The sequence below is a fragment of the Oryzias melastigma genome, linkage group LG5 (genome assembly GCF_002922805.2).
Source record: "Oryzias melastigma strain HK-1 linkage group LG5, ASM292280v2, whole genome shotgun sequence".
Lineage (NCBI taxonomy): Eukaryota > Metazoa > Chordata > Actinopteri > Beloniformes > Adrianichthyidae > Oryzias > Oryzias melastigma.
The window spans coordinates 26,928,855-26,944,807 of NC_050516.1; the positions used below are offsets into that span (position 1 = coordinate 26,928,855).

A 15,953-nucleotide genomic window follows, 5' to 3' on the forward strand; every position below is an offset into this window, starting at 1 on the left:
TATAAGTCGCACTGGAGTATAAGTCGCAGGGACATTCAATCTATGAAAAAAACCGCGACTTATAGTCCGGAAAATACGGTAAGTAAAGCTGGATTGGTTTAGTTCCTTTCAGCCTCTAATTCTGATCGTCTTTCATTTATATTTTTTCTTTACTGCAGGTTATTCAAGTTATAAATTGAGCAATCAGATGCCTTAATGAAAGTATGTGGTTTTAAGTCAAACATTTGATTTACAGATTCCCTCGGGCTCACTTTGAAGTGGAAAAGGTGCGGCCTTACAACAAACTCTCTCCTGATTGGTGAGAGGGGTTGCCATAGAAATATTGACTCAAACTAATTACTGCTTAGTGATCACAGTTGGTTCCAACATGGTGACAAAAATATTGTGGAAAAATGGCGATTGAATTAACTTAATTTGGCTGGAACCGGAAGTAAGTCATTTTCTATGGGTTACATCTCACTTGCTCTGTCTATTTCCTATATAAAGTCTATGGTTCGAACATGGCAACGTCTTTATTTAAAAAAAAATGGCAACTGAATTGACTTCTTTACATTGGAACCAGAAGTAAACCATTTTCTATGGGTGATGTCACACACACTCCAGTTATTGTGTACGGTCAGATGGTGAGAGTCTTACTACTGGTGGAATAGTAGTGATGTGGAAAAATAACAATATGATTGGAGCAAGCTTTTAAAGTGTTTTATAATGTTAATGACAAGCAGTATTTTGATCCATTCTCCATTCATCTCTGAGCATTCATCTAAAAACCTCCTTTCCCAAATCCACTAAGATGAGCGGGTCCTCACAATGTGACGTAGACAAGTGAGAACAGCCCCTTCCAGGAAGAGTCTGCTGCCAACACCGCCGCAAACTAACACAAACCGCCACTCTTCCACTGACCTATCGGTCACCATCAAAACGCTTTCATTTTATGAGCAAAATATGCACATCCATCTTTGCAAAAGTTTGGATGTTGTATGTTTTTGTGGGCAAAACGTAGACACTCTGAAGAGGCCGGCTCTAGGATGATGTCATGAAATGGGCGGTACCCATAAGGAGGGAAAGGCGGAGCCTCAGAGATTGAGGCGTCTTATTTCCAGGTAGGGAAATGAGCTCATAAAAATAACTCCTAAAAAATGATCTTTAGTGTGCCAAAGGTAATATATTATTATATAAATGAATATACATGTAGCTTATTCTGAAAGGCTTAAGTAAAGCATGATAAATAGGCCCTTTAAGCAAATAAGAAATGTCCTTGATGATGATAAAAGAAGATCAAATGATTGTCCAGATGATAAAAACGTATTCCTGAAGATGAATTTATTTGTAATTGAAAGTTTAAAATAGATGATAAACTAGATAATACTCCACTCTTTGACAGTTTAAGTGTTACATTTAACATCTAAGTACTTTTAATTCTAGGATTCTATTTTCTACATAGTGTGATACAACTTTAATTAAATCATTTTTTTGTGTTTTTAGTTTTTGACACACTCAGACACTTTGCCAAGTCGGAAGCAACCATTTTCTTGGAGAACAGGATAAATTCTTCCGGAACCCTCTCTCAGAAAGCCTGTGGATGTCAGGAAACAAAAACCGTAAAGTTCAAGCATGGATTTGTGTGTATGCGTTGGTTTGTGTTTTATTTGCGAGTAAGTGTTTTTGTGTGTAAGTGACTGAGGGAAATAAAGAATCATTGTCTGCAGCTGGTGCGTCCACCACTCCTCGTCCCTGCAGCTGTGAGGAAATCAAACGCTCCTCTTTTCCTCCTCTCTGCCCCTGTCACAACATGCGGATTCCTTACTAGGTCATTTGTGATGAAATGTTGTGATGGTTTGTTTAGGGCCCCGAGGTACGGCGACAAAATGTCGGAGACATTAAAATCATTCCAACACCTAAATGAAAACCATCTTATAGGATTATTAAACCGCGAGGAATGATTGATAGAACTAATAATGCAAACTTTAAATGTCACCTGCCTAAAACAGTAAATATGTCAATGCACTGTGATTAGCAGGTCACAAAGACAGAAGATGACATTTAAGTTATGTAACGCAGAGTGAACAGGCTTTTTTTCCCTTCTTAATAAAGACTGAGGTGGTGTGTATGTGTTGGGGGATGTGGGGGATCAACATGGCAACAGAAGCTAAAGATTCAGGCATTTTTTTGTATGTTTTAGCATCGATAAATCTAAATATTTTTTGAGAAATAATCCAAAATAATCTGTTCTGTTACAAATCTGTGCACGTTTGTCAATTAATTTCAAGTTTGTGTCTGATTTAAAAACTAAAGTAAGTGGAGCCAGGCTAGTTAACCAAACAACCACTTATGGCTAGTCATAAGTCACTTCACACTCACTCCATCCATCCATTTTCCAATTCTACAGCAGGGGTGTCAGACTCATTTGCATAGAAGGCCAAAATCTTAAACACATTCAAGGGCCGAACAGGAAAAACATTTATTGAACGCACTAAAACTAAAGTTCCTGTCTGAACTAATAAACCTGCTGCAGGTGGAACCTGCTGTCTGCCTGTTTGTGACAAAAACGTAACTTTTCAACATAACTACGAAGAAAAACAGACAGGAGTATTATTCCAGAATAAATCAGTTTAAACCTTAAATAACCTTCAATATTTTGCTCTCCATAAAAGTATATTTTGTAAGTAAGAAATAAAGTAAAAGTTAAAAGAAAAAAAAAACACTCAAATTTCTTTACCTTTATGTGATTTTATATGAAAAATAACCGAAAAGATTTTGATCTCCAGTGCGCTCAGGAGAAGCTGTCAATCAAATGTTTGAGGTGGGGCCAGCAGGCAATGCATGCTTTCAGTTTATAACTTGAATTACTTCCGATAAAGAAAAAATATCTTTTAAAAAAATAGGATTAGAAAGAAGATGTTAACAAGAATGTATCAGTGCAAGAATGATTATTCTGACAAATAAAATGACTGAGTAATTACTATCTACTTCTCAATAGAAGTCTATGGGATTCTGTTTTTTTGGAGCCTGCAGGTACTTCCTGTTTGGAACACGAGGGGGGAGGGGTTGACCTGTCCATTGTTTCTATATGCTCCAAAGTGACACAAGTTTAACGTAATAAAAGAATGAGAGTGACCCTTGAATGAAATCTTGTTGGGTTTAGCATCAATGATCAATATTTTGGGAGTGTTTTTATAAACCTCATTTCATTTTAATGAAACACTGATTCTGTGTCTGAAATCTTTCACTACCCCGTAAGAAACTATATAGTGTAGGAAAATCAAATCTCCTGATTTTAACGCAGTTTGGAGAAATGCGTACTGCTTTTTTTATTTATTTTATAACGCCGAATACAACGTCACCCAAACGGAGAAGTAAAAACCTAATAAATATGAACATTTTACATACTATTTACAAATCAAATTTGTTCTGATGATGAAAACTCTGATAATTTATACAAACACAATGCATTGTGGTCTATCAATGCACACTGGTTTTTACAGAGACTTCTGGAAAATTTCCAGGGCACTGGATTTTGGAATTGTAAATTCTGACACTGAAAAAATCACAAGCGTTCTGTAAGTTTTGTGCAGTGAAGGAATTCATACTCAACTTAAAATTCTATTTAAAAATGTGTCATGGTCAAACCGTCTGTTCTAAAACAGTCTGGATTGTTTTTTTCCAATAACTGTCAGGATTGTTTTTTTCGCCTGTTTTGCCCTTTTTGGAAAGGTCAGGATGCAGACACAACAACAACTGAGAGGCTGACCTCACACGTAAACCACACACTCATTGACTTTTTATACACACTGATCCAAAAAGGATCCTGTTCAGGTCCACTTCTTTACACACGTTGTAAACTTGTAGACTTTAAATATGTTTTCACGTTAAATTATTCCAGTTTTCTGTAGAGCTCAAAAGTAAAACATATATTGTATATATTTTAATGTCTCTTAAATGTTACAAAGCAAAACCCAAAATTTGAATATTCTCTTCACAAACTGGAATATTCTCCAGTCATGCATTTGTGGGTGTAATGTGGAGGTGGATGTTGTGGGTGGATTGACTGAGGGTGGTGAGAAGACCTAAAACAAACCGATAATGGGCCAGAATCACAACATGCTTATGAGAACCATAATTATCCTTCTGTGTTTCACAAAAAACGAGCAGATCCCCCACCATAGACGGCTGATAAATCCACGAAACACTTCAGTTTCACACTTGATCATTTGAGAAAACACTGAGAAACTGATATTTCTGATGCTTTACGAGCGTTAGCTAAAATCTTAATAAATTGATATGAAAACTGTGGAAACCTCTCAATATTTTAGTTTAAACTGTTTTACATTATAAACTGACTCAATTTTCCCAACAAATCATCAGATGGACTTTTAATTAAATTGTCTGACAGTTATTAACTTGCAAATGTAACTGTTTTGGAAGAAAATTCAGTTTTCTTTAGTTCTATTTTTTTTATGTATCATATTATTAAACAGTTGATACATCATGCGCATCTGACATTTATGTGACAGCTTATGCAGCATTCACGTGTCCGTTGAAACATGTCAGTGTTCACTTTTTTCACTTTTAATTTAGCAACATGCAAGCTGTTTGTGGTCAATTTACACATTTTCCAGTTCTTTAGGTGAATTTTGATTTGAGCTAATGGTTTAGCATTATGCTAGCTCTTTTGTCAACATTGGACTTTTTTAAGTTCTTTTGGCGAATTTGGAGTTTAGCTAATATTTTAGCATTATGCTATTTGTTAAGTCGACCTTTCACTTTTTTAAGTTCTTTAGGCAAATCTGGAGTTGAGGTAATATTTTAGCAAAATGCCAACTAGCTGTTTTGGCAAAATTTAACATTTATCCAGTTTCTTGGCCAATTTAGACATTTTCTAGTTTTTTAGGGAAATTTGGAGTCGAGCTAATATTTTGGCGTTATGCTAGCTGTTTTGTCAATGTTTGACTTATCTAAGTTCTTCTGGCAAATTTGGAGTTTAGCAAATATTTCAGCATTATGCTAGCTGTTTTGGCAAAATTAGACATTTTTGTGGCTAATTTAGCATTTAGCTAATATTTTTGGGAAGCTATCAGCTTGAGCATTTTCAGCTATCAGTTACAGCATTTTCACCTATACTCTTGCATCTTTATTGGCCACATTCAGCTTTCCGGATTTACACTTGTATTATTGCAGGTAATGCTATAAATCTAGTTAAAGCATTTTCCTGAGTTTGGAAGCCCCTTTTTTTTATTTGTTTGTTTGTTTTTTTTAAGCATATGTTTGGAGAATATGTTGACCATAATTGTGGCACATCTTCGAGATGTAAAGCATGAGGAGGATATGTTGCAAAATTATTTTCACAGTTCGTATAATGCAGATATTGCAATGATAGCATAATACATCCATAAAACTTTAGCTATTTAGACGTGACTCATAACAAGTCAGGAATATTTTATACTTAACCATTATTTGAAAGATTTATTTTAAATAAAGACATGAATTTCTCTCATTTATGAATATTTTCTATTCTGTTATTTACTTTTTGCACAGCGTTGCAGCTAATGCTATAGAACATTTGTGCCGCATTAATGACAATAATAATGTATTATCGTATAAGGAATATATATCAACATATTAAAAACATTTTTAATATTTGTTTTGAAAAGAAAAAATGTAATACACACTAGATTGCTGTACTTTAAGACAATTTTTTTTTTAGTTTATTACAAACTCATAATTAAGTAGCATGTTTAAAATGATGTAAAAAAATTTACACATGCATATAACTCTTGAGATGTGTTTACTCTTTCAGTGCCCAGGTGAATTGCAGATGTTTCAGACTGAATGGGACACCATGAATCCCAAATGTTGATGTTTTTTCAACATTTTCTGAAAATCTGATTTTTTAAATTTTCATAAACAGCAAAATTAAGAGTTAAACACCTAAAATGCATGTGTATGTTGTTGATCATTTAAATGACTCACTAAAAAATGAAACTTTCTAAAAATATAATTTAACAATAGAAGCTTAGTGCTAATGTGCAGCCTAGCAGTCACATGCAGCAGTAGGTTTTATGATGCAGTGCGGTCTGCTGATTATGGCTGTAGTAGATAAGAGAACAGTCTCAGACTCTGCTTTATCTGTTTTTTCCTAACACCTCCAGCACCATGCCACAAAGGCTGTAAAGCTCCTTTGTGGTGTCTGGAGTTCTGTTTTACCTGCACCTTTATGAATATTGATAACACAAAAAGAGATCTTTTTTCAAGTTTTTATATATAAAATAATTTACAGGGTTGATTTTAGCCACATTCATTTTTGTATGTGAGATTGTCATTGCACGTTGGCTGTAATTCAGAGGAGTGCATGAATGAACGGGTTCTGTCATGAAAACAGCGGGAGCTGCTGTGACTCCTCGGCTGCGCTGCGCCTTTAAATGCGCGCGCTCCTCCCTCTCCTCACTGACAAGCCAGCAGAGCCTCTTTAATGCTTCCAGTGGAAATGACAAACCAGAGGCGCTCCTCGGGCCAGCACGGCGGATAATGACAGCAATCATGGGCTCATCCAAAACTCGTATCCGGCGGCACTAACTCACTAACTAACGAGGGACCCTGCGTCGGGGGGAGGACTTGGAGGCCCCGCGGACGCGTAAAAGTCGCCAGGTGAAGCTCGATGGACTGGATTGAAGCCTCCTCTGCTGTCGGACGGATCCAGAGCGCGAAAGAAACCTCTGCATGTTCAAGTTTCCTCCTCCGAGCGGAGGGCCATCGGTGTGTGCGTGTTGCGTGCGCGCCCGTGGAGGCGTGTGTTGCGCTGCGCCCGCAGGAGCAGCAGCAGGACGCAGGAGCGGCGGCGGGGAGCGAAGTTTAGCGCCGTGATTTTGGGGTCGTTTCCTCCTCTTCTTTGTGTTGCCCTCATGTCACGGCGGGGAGCGGGCGGATTAACGTTTCCCCGATGAAAATTAATCAACTGTGCGGCAGCTCCGTGATCGTGACTATCATGATGATGTCGAGTAAGAGCGTGGAGTGGCTCCAGGACGAGCTGGAGTCCGGGGCCAGCTCGCTGCTGCTGCTGGACTGCAGAGCGCACGAGCTGTACGAGTCCTCGCACATCGAGTCGGCCATCAACCTCGCCATCCCGGGCCTCATGCTCCGGAGGCTGAAGAAGGGCAACCTCCCCATCCGCTCCATCATCCCCAACAACGAGGACAAGGAGAAATTCGTCAAGAGGTGCAAGACGGACGTGGTGGTTCTGTACGACGAGGCGACGTCGGAGCGGCAGGAGTCCGGGTTGGGGAGCTCCGTGATGGGGCTACTTCTGCAGAAGCTGCGGGACGATGGGTGCAAGGCTTTTTACCTGGAGGGTAAGATCAGATTTTCACCAATTATGACTTTATTTTTTTAATGGAGCAGAACTGATTCGTTTTCCAATTTGATTTGAAGTTTTATTGTATTTTATTTGGTCATTTGTTTGTTTGTTTGTTTATGAAATCCATTTCCCCTCAAAAATAATTATTAGTGACTTTCAATTTTTCTTGTAGATTTGGCACAAATAGTCCCCGCCATGTTGTTCTCCTTCAGGAAAAGCCTTTTTTCATGAATGAATAGAGAATCGAGTAAACTCGTAAAAAAAAAAAGCTGGCTTTCAGATCAGAAGTGTAGTGGCGGCACATGTGAGTGGATTTGACCCACGGGTGACACAAACGCTCCGCGGGACGCACAAAAGGAGAGCTGCCATTCACAAAAAGTCCACTGAGCTGGAGCGCAGCTGACTGTCCTGATCCTCCGCAGGGCTCAGCTTTTCTCAATGGAGCTCATGTGTCCAGCCTGTTTCCATCCTCAAATGTCAGCTTCCTGTGCGTAAAGAGGAGTTTTCTCAGAGGTGGAACATTAAGAATTGTCCAATGGAAGCATATTTTATTCATCAGAGCACTTTGGTTTTATTTGATGTGAATAAAAAGTGTTTTTCTTAGGATAAAGTCGCATTATACATTGTGATCATCTCTGTAAAGTTCAACTTCTGTCATCATAAATCAGTGTTTTCTGTCTCCTCACTCTCAGGAGGCTTCAGCAAGTTCCAGTCCGAGTACCCTGAACACTGCGAGACCAATCTGGACTGCTCCTGCCCCAGCAGCTCTCCCCCGGCCTCCGTCCTCGGTCTGGGTGGGCTCCGCATCAGCTCCGACTGCTCAGATGGTGAGTCGGACCGCGAGCCGGGCAGCGCCACGGAATCCGAGGGAAGCCCCCTACCCAGCAACCAGCCGGCGTTCCCCGTCCAGATCTTGCCGTACCTTTATCTGGGCTGTGCCAAAGACTCTGCAAACCTGGACGTGCTCAGCAAGTACAACATCAAGTACATTCTTAACGTGACGCCCAACCTGCCCAACATGTTCGAGCACGAGGGGGATTTCAAGTACAAACAGATCCCCATCTCCGATCACTGGAGCCAAAACCTGTCACAGTTTTTCCCAGAGGCCATTTCCTTTATTGGTGAGTTGTCATCACACATGTTCCAATCGTTCTGAATACAGACACAAGTCAACAGTGACTAGTGTCAACTAGAAAAGTTGCATTACCTGCGATAATGCTAGGGGTAATGCTTTTTGCTTAAAGTAGTCACTGAAGATGCTGAAGCTTTTTGCAGAAAAAATGGTGACACAATTTACTTTAATTGCTGAAGGGATTTGCTGAAAATGCAAATACTATTTGCAAAATATACAAAAAATGGAAATTTCATTAAAGAACTATGAAAGAGTGCTGAAGTTGACTTAAATTTCTTAAAAATCCCTAATACATACCAGTTTCGCAAAAATATTTAGTGTCATTTAAATATGAGCTAAGCTCCAAATTAGCCCAAAAAAACGTGTCGATGCTAAATTAGCCAAAAAAGCTAGCTTGTTCCTCAAGTACTAAAATAACCTTAAATTCCTCAGTAAACTAAATTAGTCAAAAACATTAGCCTGTCAATAAAAAACTCCAAAATAGCCGCAAATTTCCCCGTAGACTAAATTAGTCAAAAATGTTAGCCTGTTGCTAACATGGAAGCTAAACTCCAAATTAGCCTAAAGAAAACCTCAGTAGATAACAAATTAGCCAAAAAACGTTAGCATCTTCTTGAAATATTAGATAAACTCACATTTTTTTTTAAATGACTATGAAAGATTAAAACATAGCCCATGAATATATTTAAAGAATTGTTGCTAATCTACTTAAAATTTTGAAATTCGAAAACTTTAGTATTCGTTTCCTAATTTGAATATTTTACTAAATATTTCAAAAGCTATAACATTTATGAAAACCAAAAGTACTAGCAGTAATGTCCTGAACAAGCTGAACGTTTTGATACCAAGATTGCTGAAAGTGTGATTGAGTTTTTACGTGCCGAAAAACGTACGGAAAGGAGGAGAATCACTAAAGTGTGAATGCTGCATTCACACAAATATGTATTAGGACATTCATCCATAATTATCTGAGGATCTTCATTTTCGTGTCTTAAATACAGTAATTTATGCAAACTATGTTTTAAAATTAGTATTTTGTTAACAAACTTAGATATTACAGAGACAGGCACATCCTTAGCAATAATCCATCATTCTGGATGCTGTTTTTAGTCTAAAATATTCCCTTCATTCCTCGTGGATTAATTCAGTGTTTGAACAAAGTTCCTGTCTGATTAGATTATAGCTAAATCCATCCACAACCCCCTCCGTTTTTTTTTTTTTTGAGAAATGATGCTGCTTAGTTGAGAGGAAGTGTGACATCAGGTAAAGCCAGAGGTTGTGGCAGATTAAGGTTATGCTGATGCTAAAATGAACTTTTGTGCAGTAACACGCAGGGATTAGGTCAAATATTTTTTCATTTAAAGAAAGTTATTAAAAATAACATGGGTACATTTTTTTGTCACATCAAAATCTTAAGAGGGAAAAACACTGTTTTTTTTTATTTTTATTTAAAGCATTTGGTTTTCCGATGTTTACAATTCTCTATCAGTAAATATCTAGTTAATTTGGCATCAGGGAGACAGGCTGAGCTAGTGAGCCAGATGACCTCAATCCCTTACAAGGGATGCAGACTGGAAGACAGGGAGAAGAAAGGAAGAAAAGCACTTAACTCTCACTCTAACAGTCTGTAGAAATCCAACTGTCAGAGCAAGAAACTGATAGGTGGACAGATGCAGCTTAATAATGGAGGAAACCTCCTTTATAGTGTGAATGCTTAGTAAGCATTCACACTACAGGGATTCTCCTGCTCATTTCTGTATGTTTTTTGGTACGTAAAAACTCAAACTTTCAATGATTTCTGTAATCTTGGTATCGAAATGTTAAGCTTACTCAGGACATCACTGCTCGTACTTTTGGAATTCAGAAACTTTATATTTTTTTAATTATTGCACAAAATATGCCCCATAGGAAATGACTGAGAAATTGTTCAAATTCTTCAAACAATTTGTGCCCCTTGAAACTTGTGAAGTGATGCATACTCTCAGTTAGTGACACCATTCAGACTTCAAAATGTTCAGCAATTGTTGAATTTTTTGTGGTAATTTGAAATTTAACTCTTAATTTAGCATCATGTTAACTGTTTTTGGCCAATTTAGACATTTTTCTTTTTTTTTTTTTTTTTTGAGAATAACTTGAAATTTAGCTAATATTTTAGCATTATGCTAGCTGTTTTGGTCAAAATGAAACTTTTTAAAAATATCTTTAGAGACATTTGGAGTTTAGCTAATATCTTAGCATTATGCTAGCTGTTTTGGCAAAATTTGACTTAAGTTCCTTTCGCAAATTTGGAGTTTAGCTAATATTTTAGCAAAAATGCTAGATGTTTTAGCAAAATGAAACTTTTTTAAAGTTCTTCAGATGTATTTGGAGTTTAGCTAATATTTTAGCATTATGCTAGCTTTTTTGTCAAAATTAATCTTTTTATGTTCTTTAGGCAAGTTTGGAGTTTAGCAAAGTTTTTAGCAAGCTTTCAATTTCAGCATTTTCCGCTATCACCTTGAGCATTTTTAGCTCTCAGTTTCAGCATCCTCAGCTAAGAGCTCCGGCATCTTCAGCCGTCACATTCAGCTTACAGCATTCACACTTGCATTATCACAGGTAATGCTGCAAAACAGAAATGACAAAGAAGATTGAGTTTTACTTTTTTCATTAATAGATTTGTTTTTATTGAAAAAAGAATTAAATTAAAATACAATTGTTATTTACCGCTGTTTAGACTCTTGGCAGCAGCTTTTTATATGAAAAAGCTGGTTATTCTTGTTAAAATAATAGTAACTTGTTTGAAGCATTCAGAATACAGAATTTTTCTAGTAAGTTTTTGTGATAATATTGATGCTTACCCTTTTTCTGATCATTTAAATAAAGTGCTTCATAAAACTTGTTATCAAAGCAACTTTTAGTTGAGTATACTTGTGCCTCATGTCAGTATTTACATCATATTTAAATACTTTTAAAGTAAATACGAAAGCACACATTTAGTTTTAGGAAGTAAATAGATCCTGATAGAATTCCAGAGATTTTTTGCTTCTTTTTAACAGATTTAAATCCCAGAGTTTGTGAGTAAACAGTTCTCTAATGACCTCCTTCCTGTTTTGACCTCTTCCATCTCCCCCCCCCCAGACGAGGCGCGCTCCAAAAAGTGTGGCATCCTGGTCCACTGTCTGGCAGGAATCAGCCGCTCGGTCACCGTCACAGTGGCCTACCTGATGCAGAAGCTCAACCTGTCGCTCAATGACGCTTACGACTTCGTCAAGAGGAAAAAGTCGAACATTTCTCCCAACTTCAACTTCATGGGCCAGCTCCTGGACTTTGAGCGGACGCTGGGCCTCAACAGCCCCTGCGACAACCATTCCGCCTCGCCCCCACACGACCAGCTCTTCTTCACCACCCCGACCAATCACAACGTTTTTCAACTCGACACACTGGAATCCACATGAGAGTAGGACGTTGACGGTGAGCCCCGCCCCCCTGTGAAGAAGGGCGGAGTGGTTTCCATCGTTAACAGAGAGGACGGCATCCAGTTTAATGGATGCTTTATCCTGGCGAGGTTCTTATCTGGGGGCCTGGCCACAGAGCGGCATCAGAGCGGCAGGTGGAGGAGTCATGGCTGCCGGCTGGAGGAGGTCAAAGGGGAGCCTCTTTTAACCCAGAGATGTGAACATTTGGTGTTGTTTTCTGCGCTGATTAAATCCACGGACAAACCCCCAAATCAGAGGAGAAACGCAGGGGGGGAGGGAGGCTTTTTTTTTTACTCTACTGAGAAACTGGCACGACAGACAGCTTCATACAAAGATAAAAATCACAGAAAAACCTACAATACTCAATTTAGGAGAAGAATCCTCTCTGATGTTCTGTCTGGAGTCAATCTGGGATTTACTGACAGAAAAATGTCCCTCTACTGGTCGTAGAGTTTTAAAAACCAAGGAATTCACACAGACACCCGTGAAAAAGTATGTACGTTTTTACTGTATGTATGTTTATGTACGTAGCAGAAAAAGTCCATAACAAATTCAGTATGTCTATATGCATTTTTTTGGATATTTTTATGTACGTTTACGCACAGATCTATTACCTTATATGAATACAAACGCATAGAAGTTTTTATCTTTTTTTCCGAAAACAAAAGTAATTCAATCTAAAATGGCTTAAAAGATTGTAAAACCGAAGAAAAGGGAGAGGGTGTCCGTTTTTCTTTTTCCTTTTGTTTGGCTTTTTAAATGACCTAATGCAGTTTGCACAGTGGTGTAGCCATTGACTTGCTGGCACTTGAGTCCAGTGCTGGAAGCAGGCAGATAAAGAGACATTCAGAGAGAGTGGAGTGGACAGAGGAGAGGCCAGTCCCAGGCTCTGACGAGTCCTGACAGCTGTGCGGGGAGGTGGGTCGGGAGCCGGAACTGGAGTTTCAGAGTGGGTGAAAACAGGACCCTGAAGTTATGAAGCAGCTCAGTTTGGGGGTGGGTGGGTGAGAACATGACTCTTCGTATGCAGCTCCAAGTTCCTCTTTTTTTTCATTCTAAGAAGAAATACCAGTGTTTCCACCAGCTGTTCTTAATATTTGCTTCATTTTGGGCATTTCACCACAACAGCTGTCGCTCTGCGATGTTTGGCCAAAACGGATCTCTGGCAGCTTGGACTTTTGTTCTGTGAAAAGATCTCAGAGAGGATGGAAAAATAGGAAAGTTTGGTTCATTTTTTTTTTTTTTTACATTTTTTTGGGGCACCTTATTATGAAAAGACTTGGCCAAAGTAGTACCTCAGGCTCTCAAACACATACATTTGCCAAAAACTACACCAGGACAAGAGACTGTTGTTTGAATCTGGAATCTGATGTCATGGACTGGGATTGGCCTCAGTTACGGGCTGGACTTCCTATCTTCAATAGTTCCATGTCCCCACATCGCATTAAACGAAGGTTTTGCTTAGTAAGGGTTGCTCTCTTCTTTAAGGAAAAAGGTTCACTCGTAAGCCTTGGATATATTATATAAAAGATTTATTATTAAAAAAAAATGTGAGTACATGATTTATATATAATAAAGTAAATATTTAATGAATATATATTATTTTGTATACCCGAGCATGCTGTGGTGCTGTATGCTCTTCTAACAGTAGACATAACAACGGGGTTGAGTGTTGCTTTAAGCCAAACAATGAGGCCTGTTTTTTTAAATGCTGTTGCTGCTGATGGCAGTGGCAGACAGCATGTGATGGAGGTGTTTTCTGAGACCACGTCCACATCGCAGCATGAAAAGAGAAGTTGAAAAGCAAGAAAAAAAAAGACGTTTTTACAAAGAAAAAGCCATAAATGTCTGCACTTATGCAGACGACTACAGACACTTCAGGTGTTGTTTGAATTTACAGTGATGTAAATCTATCAGTTTGTTGATAGGACGATTTTAGATACCCCTCTTTCCAATATATACGTATGTATTAATAAAAAGTCAATCTATACACTCCAAGATTCATGCACTGAAATCTCACACTTTTTGGTTCATTTATAGACGATAGAGTCAAAACTTGAATTTAGCAGTGACAATTTGTAATCATAAAACCAGCAAAAGAAACAAACATAGACGTGCAACAGAAATAAAGCTAAGTGCCAAAAAAAGAAAGACAAATCTATTAAAAGTAAATATCTCTGCGGTACCACTGAAGCTCAATATCAGGTGTGACAGAAGCAGCACAAAAAGGCTGAGGCAGCAGTTTCTACAATAAAAAACACAAAGTTTCCATCAGGCTGAAAGGTGCACTCAAGATGAACATTTCTTTAGAATTTCATTGATCTTTTCATTAAAACTCATTGAAAATGAGCTGGACTTCTGCAGGAGCTGGTAAAACAGATAAAAAACAAACAAAACACACACACAAAACACACACACGACCAGGGGTCGTAACATATTCCTTCAAGGTTTTTCAAAAACAAAGCAACATTTTAATACAGAGCTAATCCCCAGTGCAGGTTTCTGCTGTGATGGATCTAAAGCTGATGTGGACAAGGTCTAAACAGAAACAACAGCATGAGTTTTCTGGTGGGAAGAGGTGGCACCTCCCTGTTGGTTTAAGCTGGCCTTATACAGTCTTTCTAACTTGTTTCTAATGTTGACTGTTCAATACTCTTTGTATCTTCAGAAAAAATGAGGTGTTGGAAAAAAGAACACAGTAATAATAGATTGCAAACTGTCTTCTTACCGTAACGGGTCACACGAGGTCCTCTTTGTTACTCTGCAATATACTAGAACACCTTTTTTGCAGTATTTTGTACATCCAAGACCTCTGGCTTTTTAAACTTGTTTTGTATGATGTCATCTCTGTACAAGATCTGGCTTAATCCTTTGAAACATTTCACTTTGGGTGTCAAAAAAACATGGTAGAACCCCCCCAAAAAACACACGTTTTTGTCACAATTATGCCACCTAGCTTAAATAGTAATAAGATATTTTTCCATCATGTTTTGATAAAATGTGCTCTATGCTATTCCTGTGGCCTTTCAAAAGTAATATACTGTAAATCTCAGTATATATGTGTTATAAATTATATGCAAAGTTTGTCTCCTATTACAATGTCACAAATGGTAAATATACAGCCGTGCTTTAATGGACTCTTCTCGTCTGGAATCGTATTCCACTGAATCTGAAATGAAAACACTGAGGACTTGGTCGCTCACCGATAAACGTACCTGTATTTCAGGATGAAGCTTTTCTACCAGAAACAATACAGTTGATTTGAAGCAGCTTTCTTGTATTTTTGTGTCTCCGTAACATTGAAAGAAGAAACAACTTTTTATGTCATTTTTATTTTTCTTTTTTCCAGATCCCAAGAGCAGACGTGTCTGCATCCTTAAATGTGTAGCTACAATACATCTCGCTAAGAATGTGCTAGTGAGGGAGCGGTGTGTTTGAGAGGCAGAAGGCAGAGGTCATGACCTAAAAGAAGAAGTGAATGATTAAAAATGTTTTACCTCAGTGAGGAATTTTTCAGGGATTTCTTTTTTCTTTTTCTGTTTTTTTTTTCTTATTTGGACAATACATCTTGCATCGTGTAACAGCTCTGAGGTCACACTGATCGGCTGTTTTGTATTGTGCTGTAAAGGGTTTTTAAGAGGACGATGCAACTGTCTGTGAATACCTGAGGCAGTTTTACCTTTCTGTCTGCTAAAAGAAAGCATTATTGACCCTTATGTATTGTACAATAAACAACACCAGACATGTTTATACTGCAAATAAATATTTGATTTTTTTCTTTAATACGTCTTGCATTTTTTTTTTAATTAGTTCTTTCTCTTATCTGTCTAGGACAGGGGTTTGGAACCTATAATACTAAAAGAGCCAAATGATCCAGTTTCTTATGAACTAAAATCATAGGCATTGGTGACCTAGGCAGCCGCCTAGGGCCCATCTGCTGGAAAGGGTGGTCAGATTGCAATGATTTTTTTTTCTTTTTACATTTTTACACATCACTCATGTTGTGTAAAAATGT

The 15,953-nt window shown here is 38.0% G+C and overlaps 2 protein-coding genes across 3 annotated transcripts in view; both read left to right on the forward strand.

Moving 5' to 3' along the window:
- Positions 1-15,721, forward strand: part of poc1a (POC1 centriolar protein A) — a 60,731-nt gene extending 45,010 nt beyond the window's left edge. The window contains exon 11 of one of the 2 annotated variants that reach the window (XM_024269413.2): positions 1,483-1,828. In XM_024269413.2, the coding sequence (XP_024125181.1) occupies positions 1,483-1,545 (63 nt within the window). In that variant the 3' untranslated portion in view covers positions 1,546-1,828. Of the gene's footprint in view, positions 1-1,482; positions 1,829-15,287 lie in introns of those variants that run through there. The other variant, XM_024269415.2, reaches the window with a different exon arrangement.
- On the forward strand, positions 6,470-15,439 carry dusp7 (dual specificity phosphatase 7). Its single transcript, XM_024269419.2, has 3 exons — positions 6,470-7,343; positions 8,041-8,469; positions 11,601-15,439. The coding sequence occupies exons 1-3, from the start codon at positions 6,935-6,937 to the stop codon at positions 11,915-11,917; spliced, it is 1,155 nt and encodes a 384-aa protein (XP_024125187.1). The 5' UTR covers positions 6,470-6,934; the 3' UTR covers positions 11,918-15,439.
- Positions 15,722-15,953: the final 232 nt, after the last annotated feature.

Excerpts from the sequence above, each read along its gene's own strand:
- dusp7 (XM_024269419.2), top strand. The coding sequence starts at position 6,935 with ATGAAAATTAATCAACTGTGCGGCAGCTCCGTGATCGTGACTATCATG. Across the intron at positions 7,344-8,040 it reads CAAGGCTTTTTACCTGGAGG|GAGGCTTCAGCAAGTTCCAG; the intron begins GTAAGATCAGAT and ends CCTCACTCTCAG. Across the intron at positions 8,470-11,600 it reads AGAGGCCATTTCCTTTATTG|ACGAGGCGCGCTCCAAAAAG; the intron begins GTGAGTTGTCAT and ends CCCCCCCCCCAG.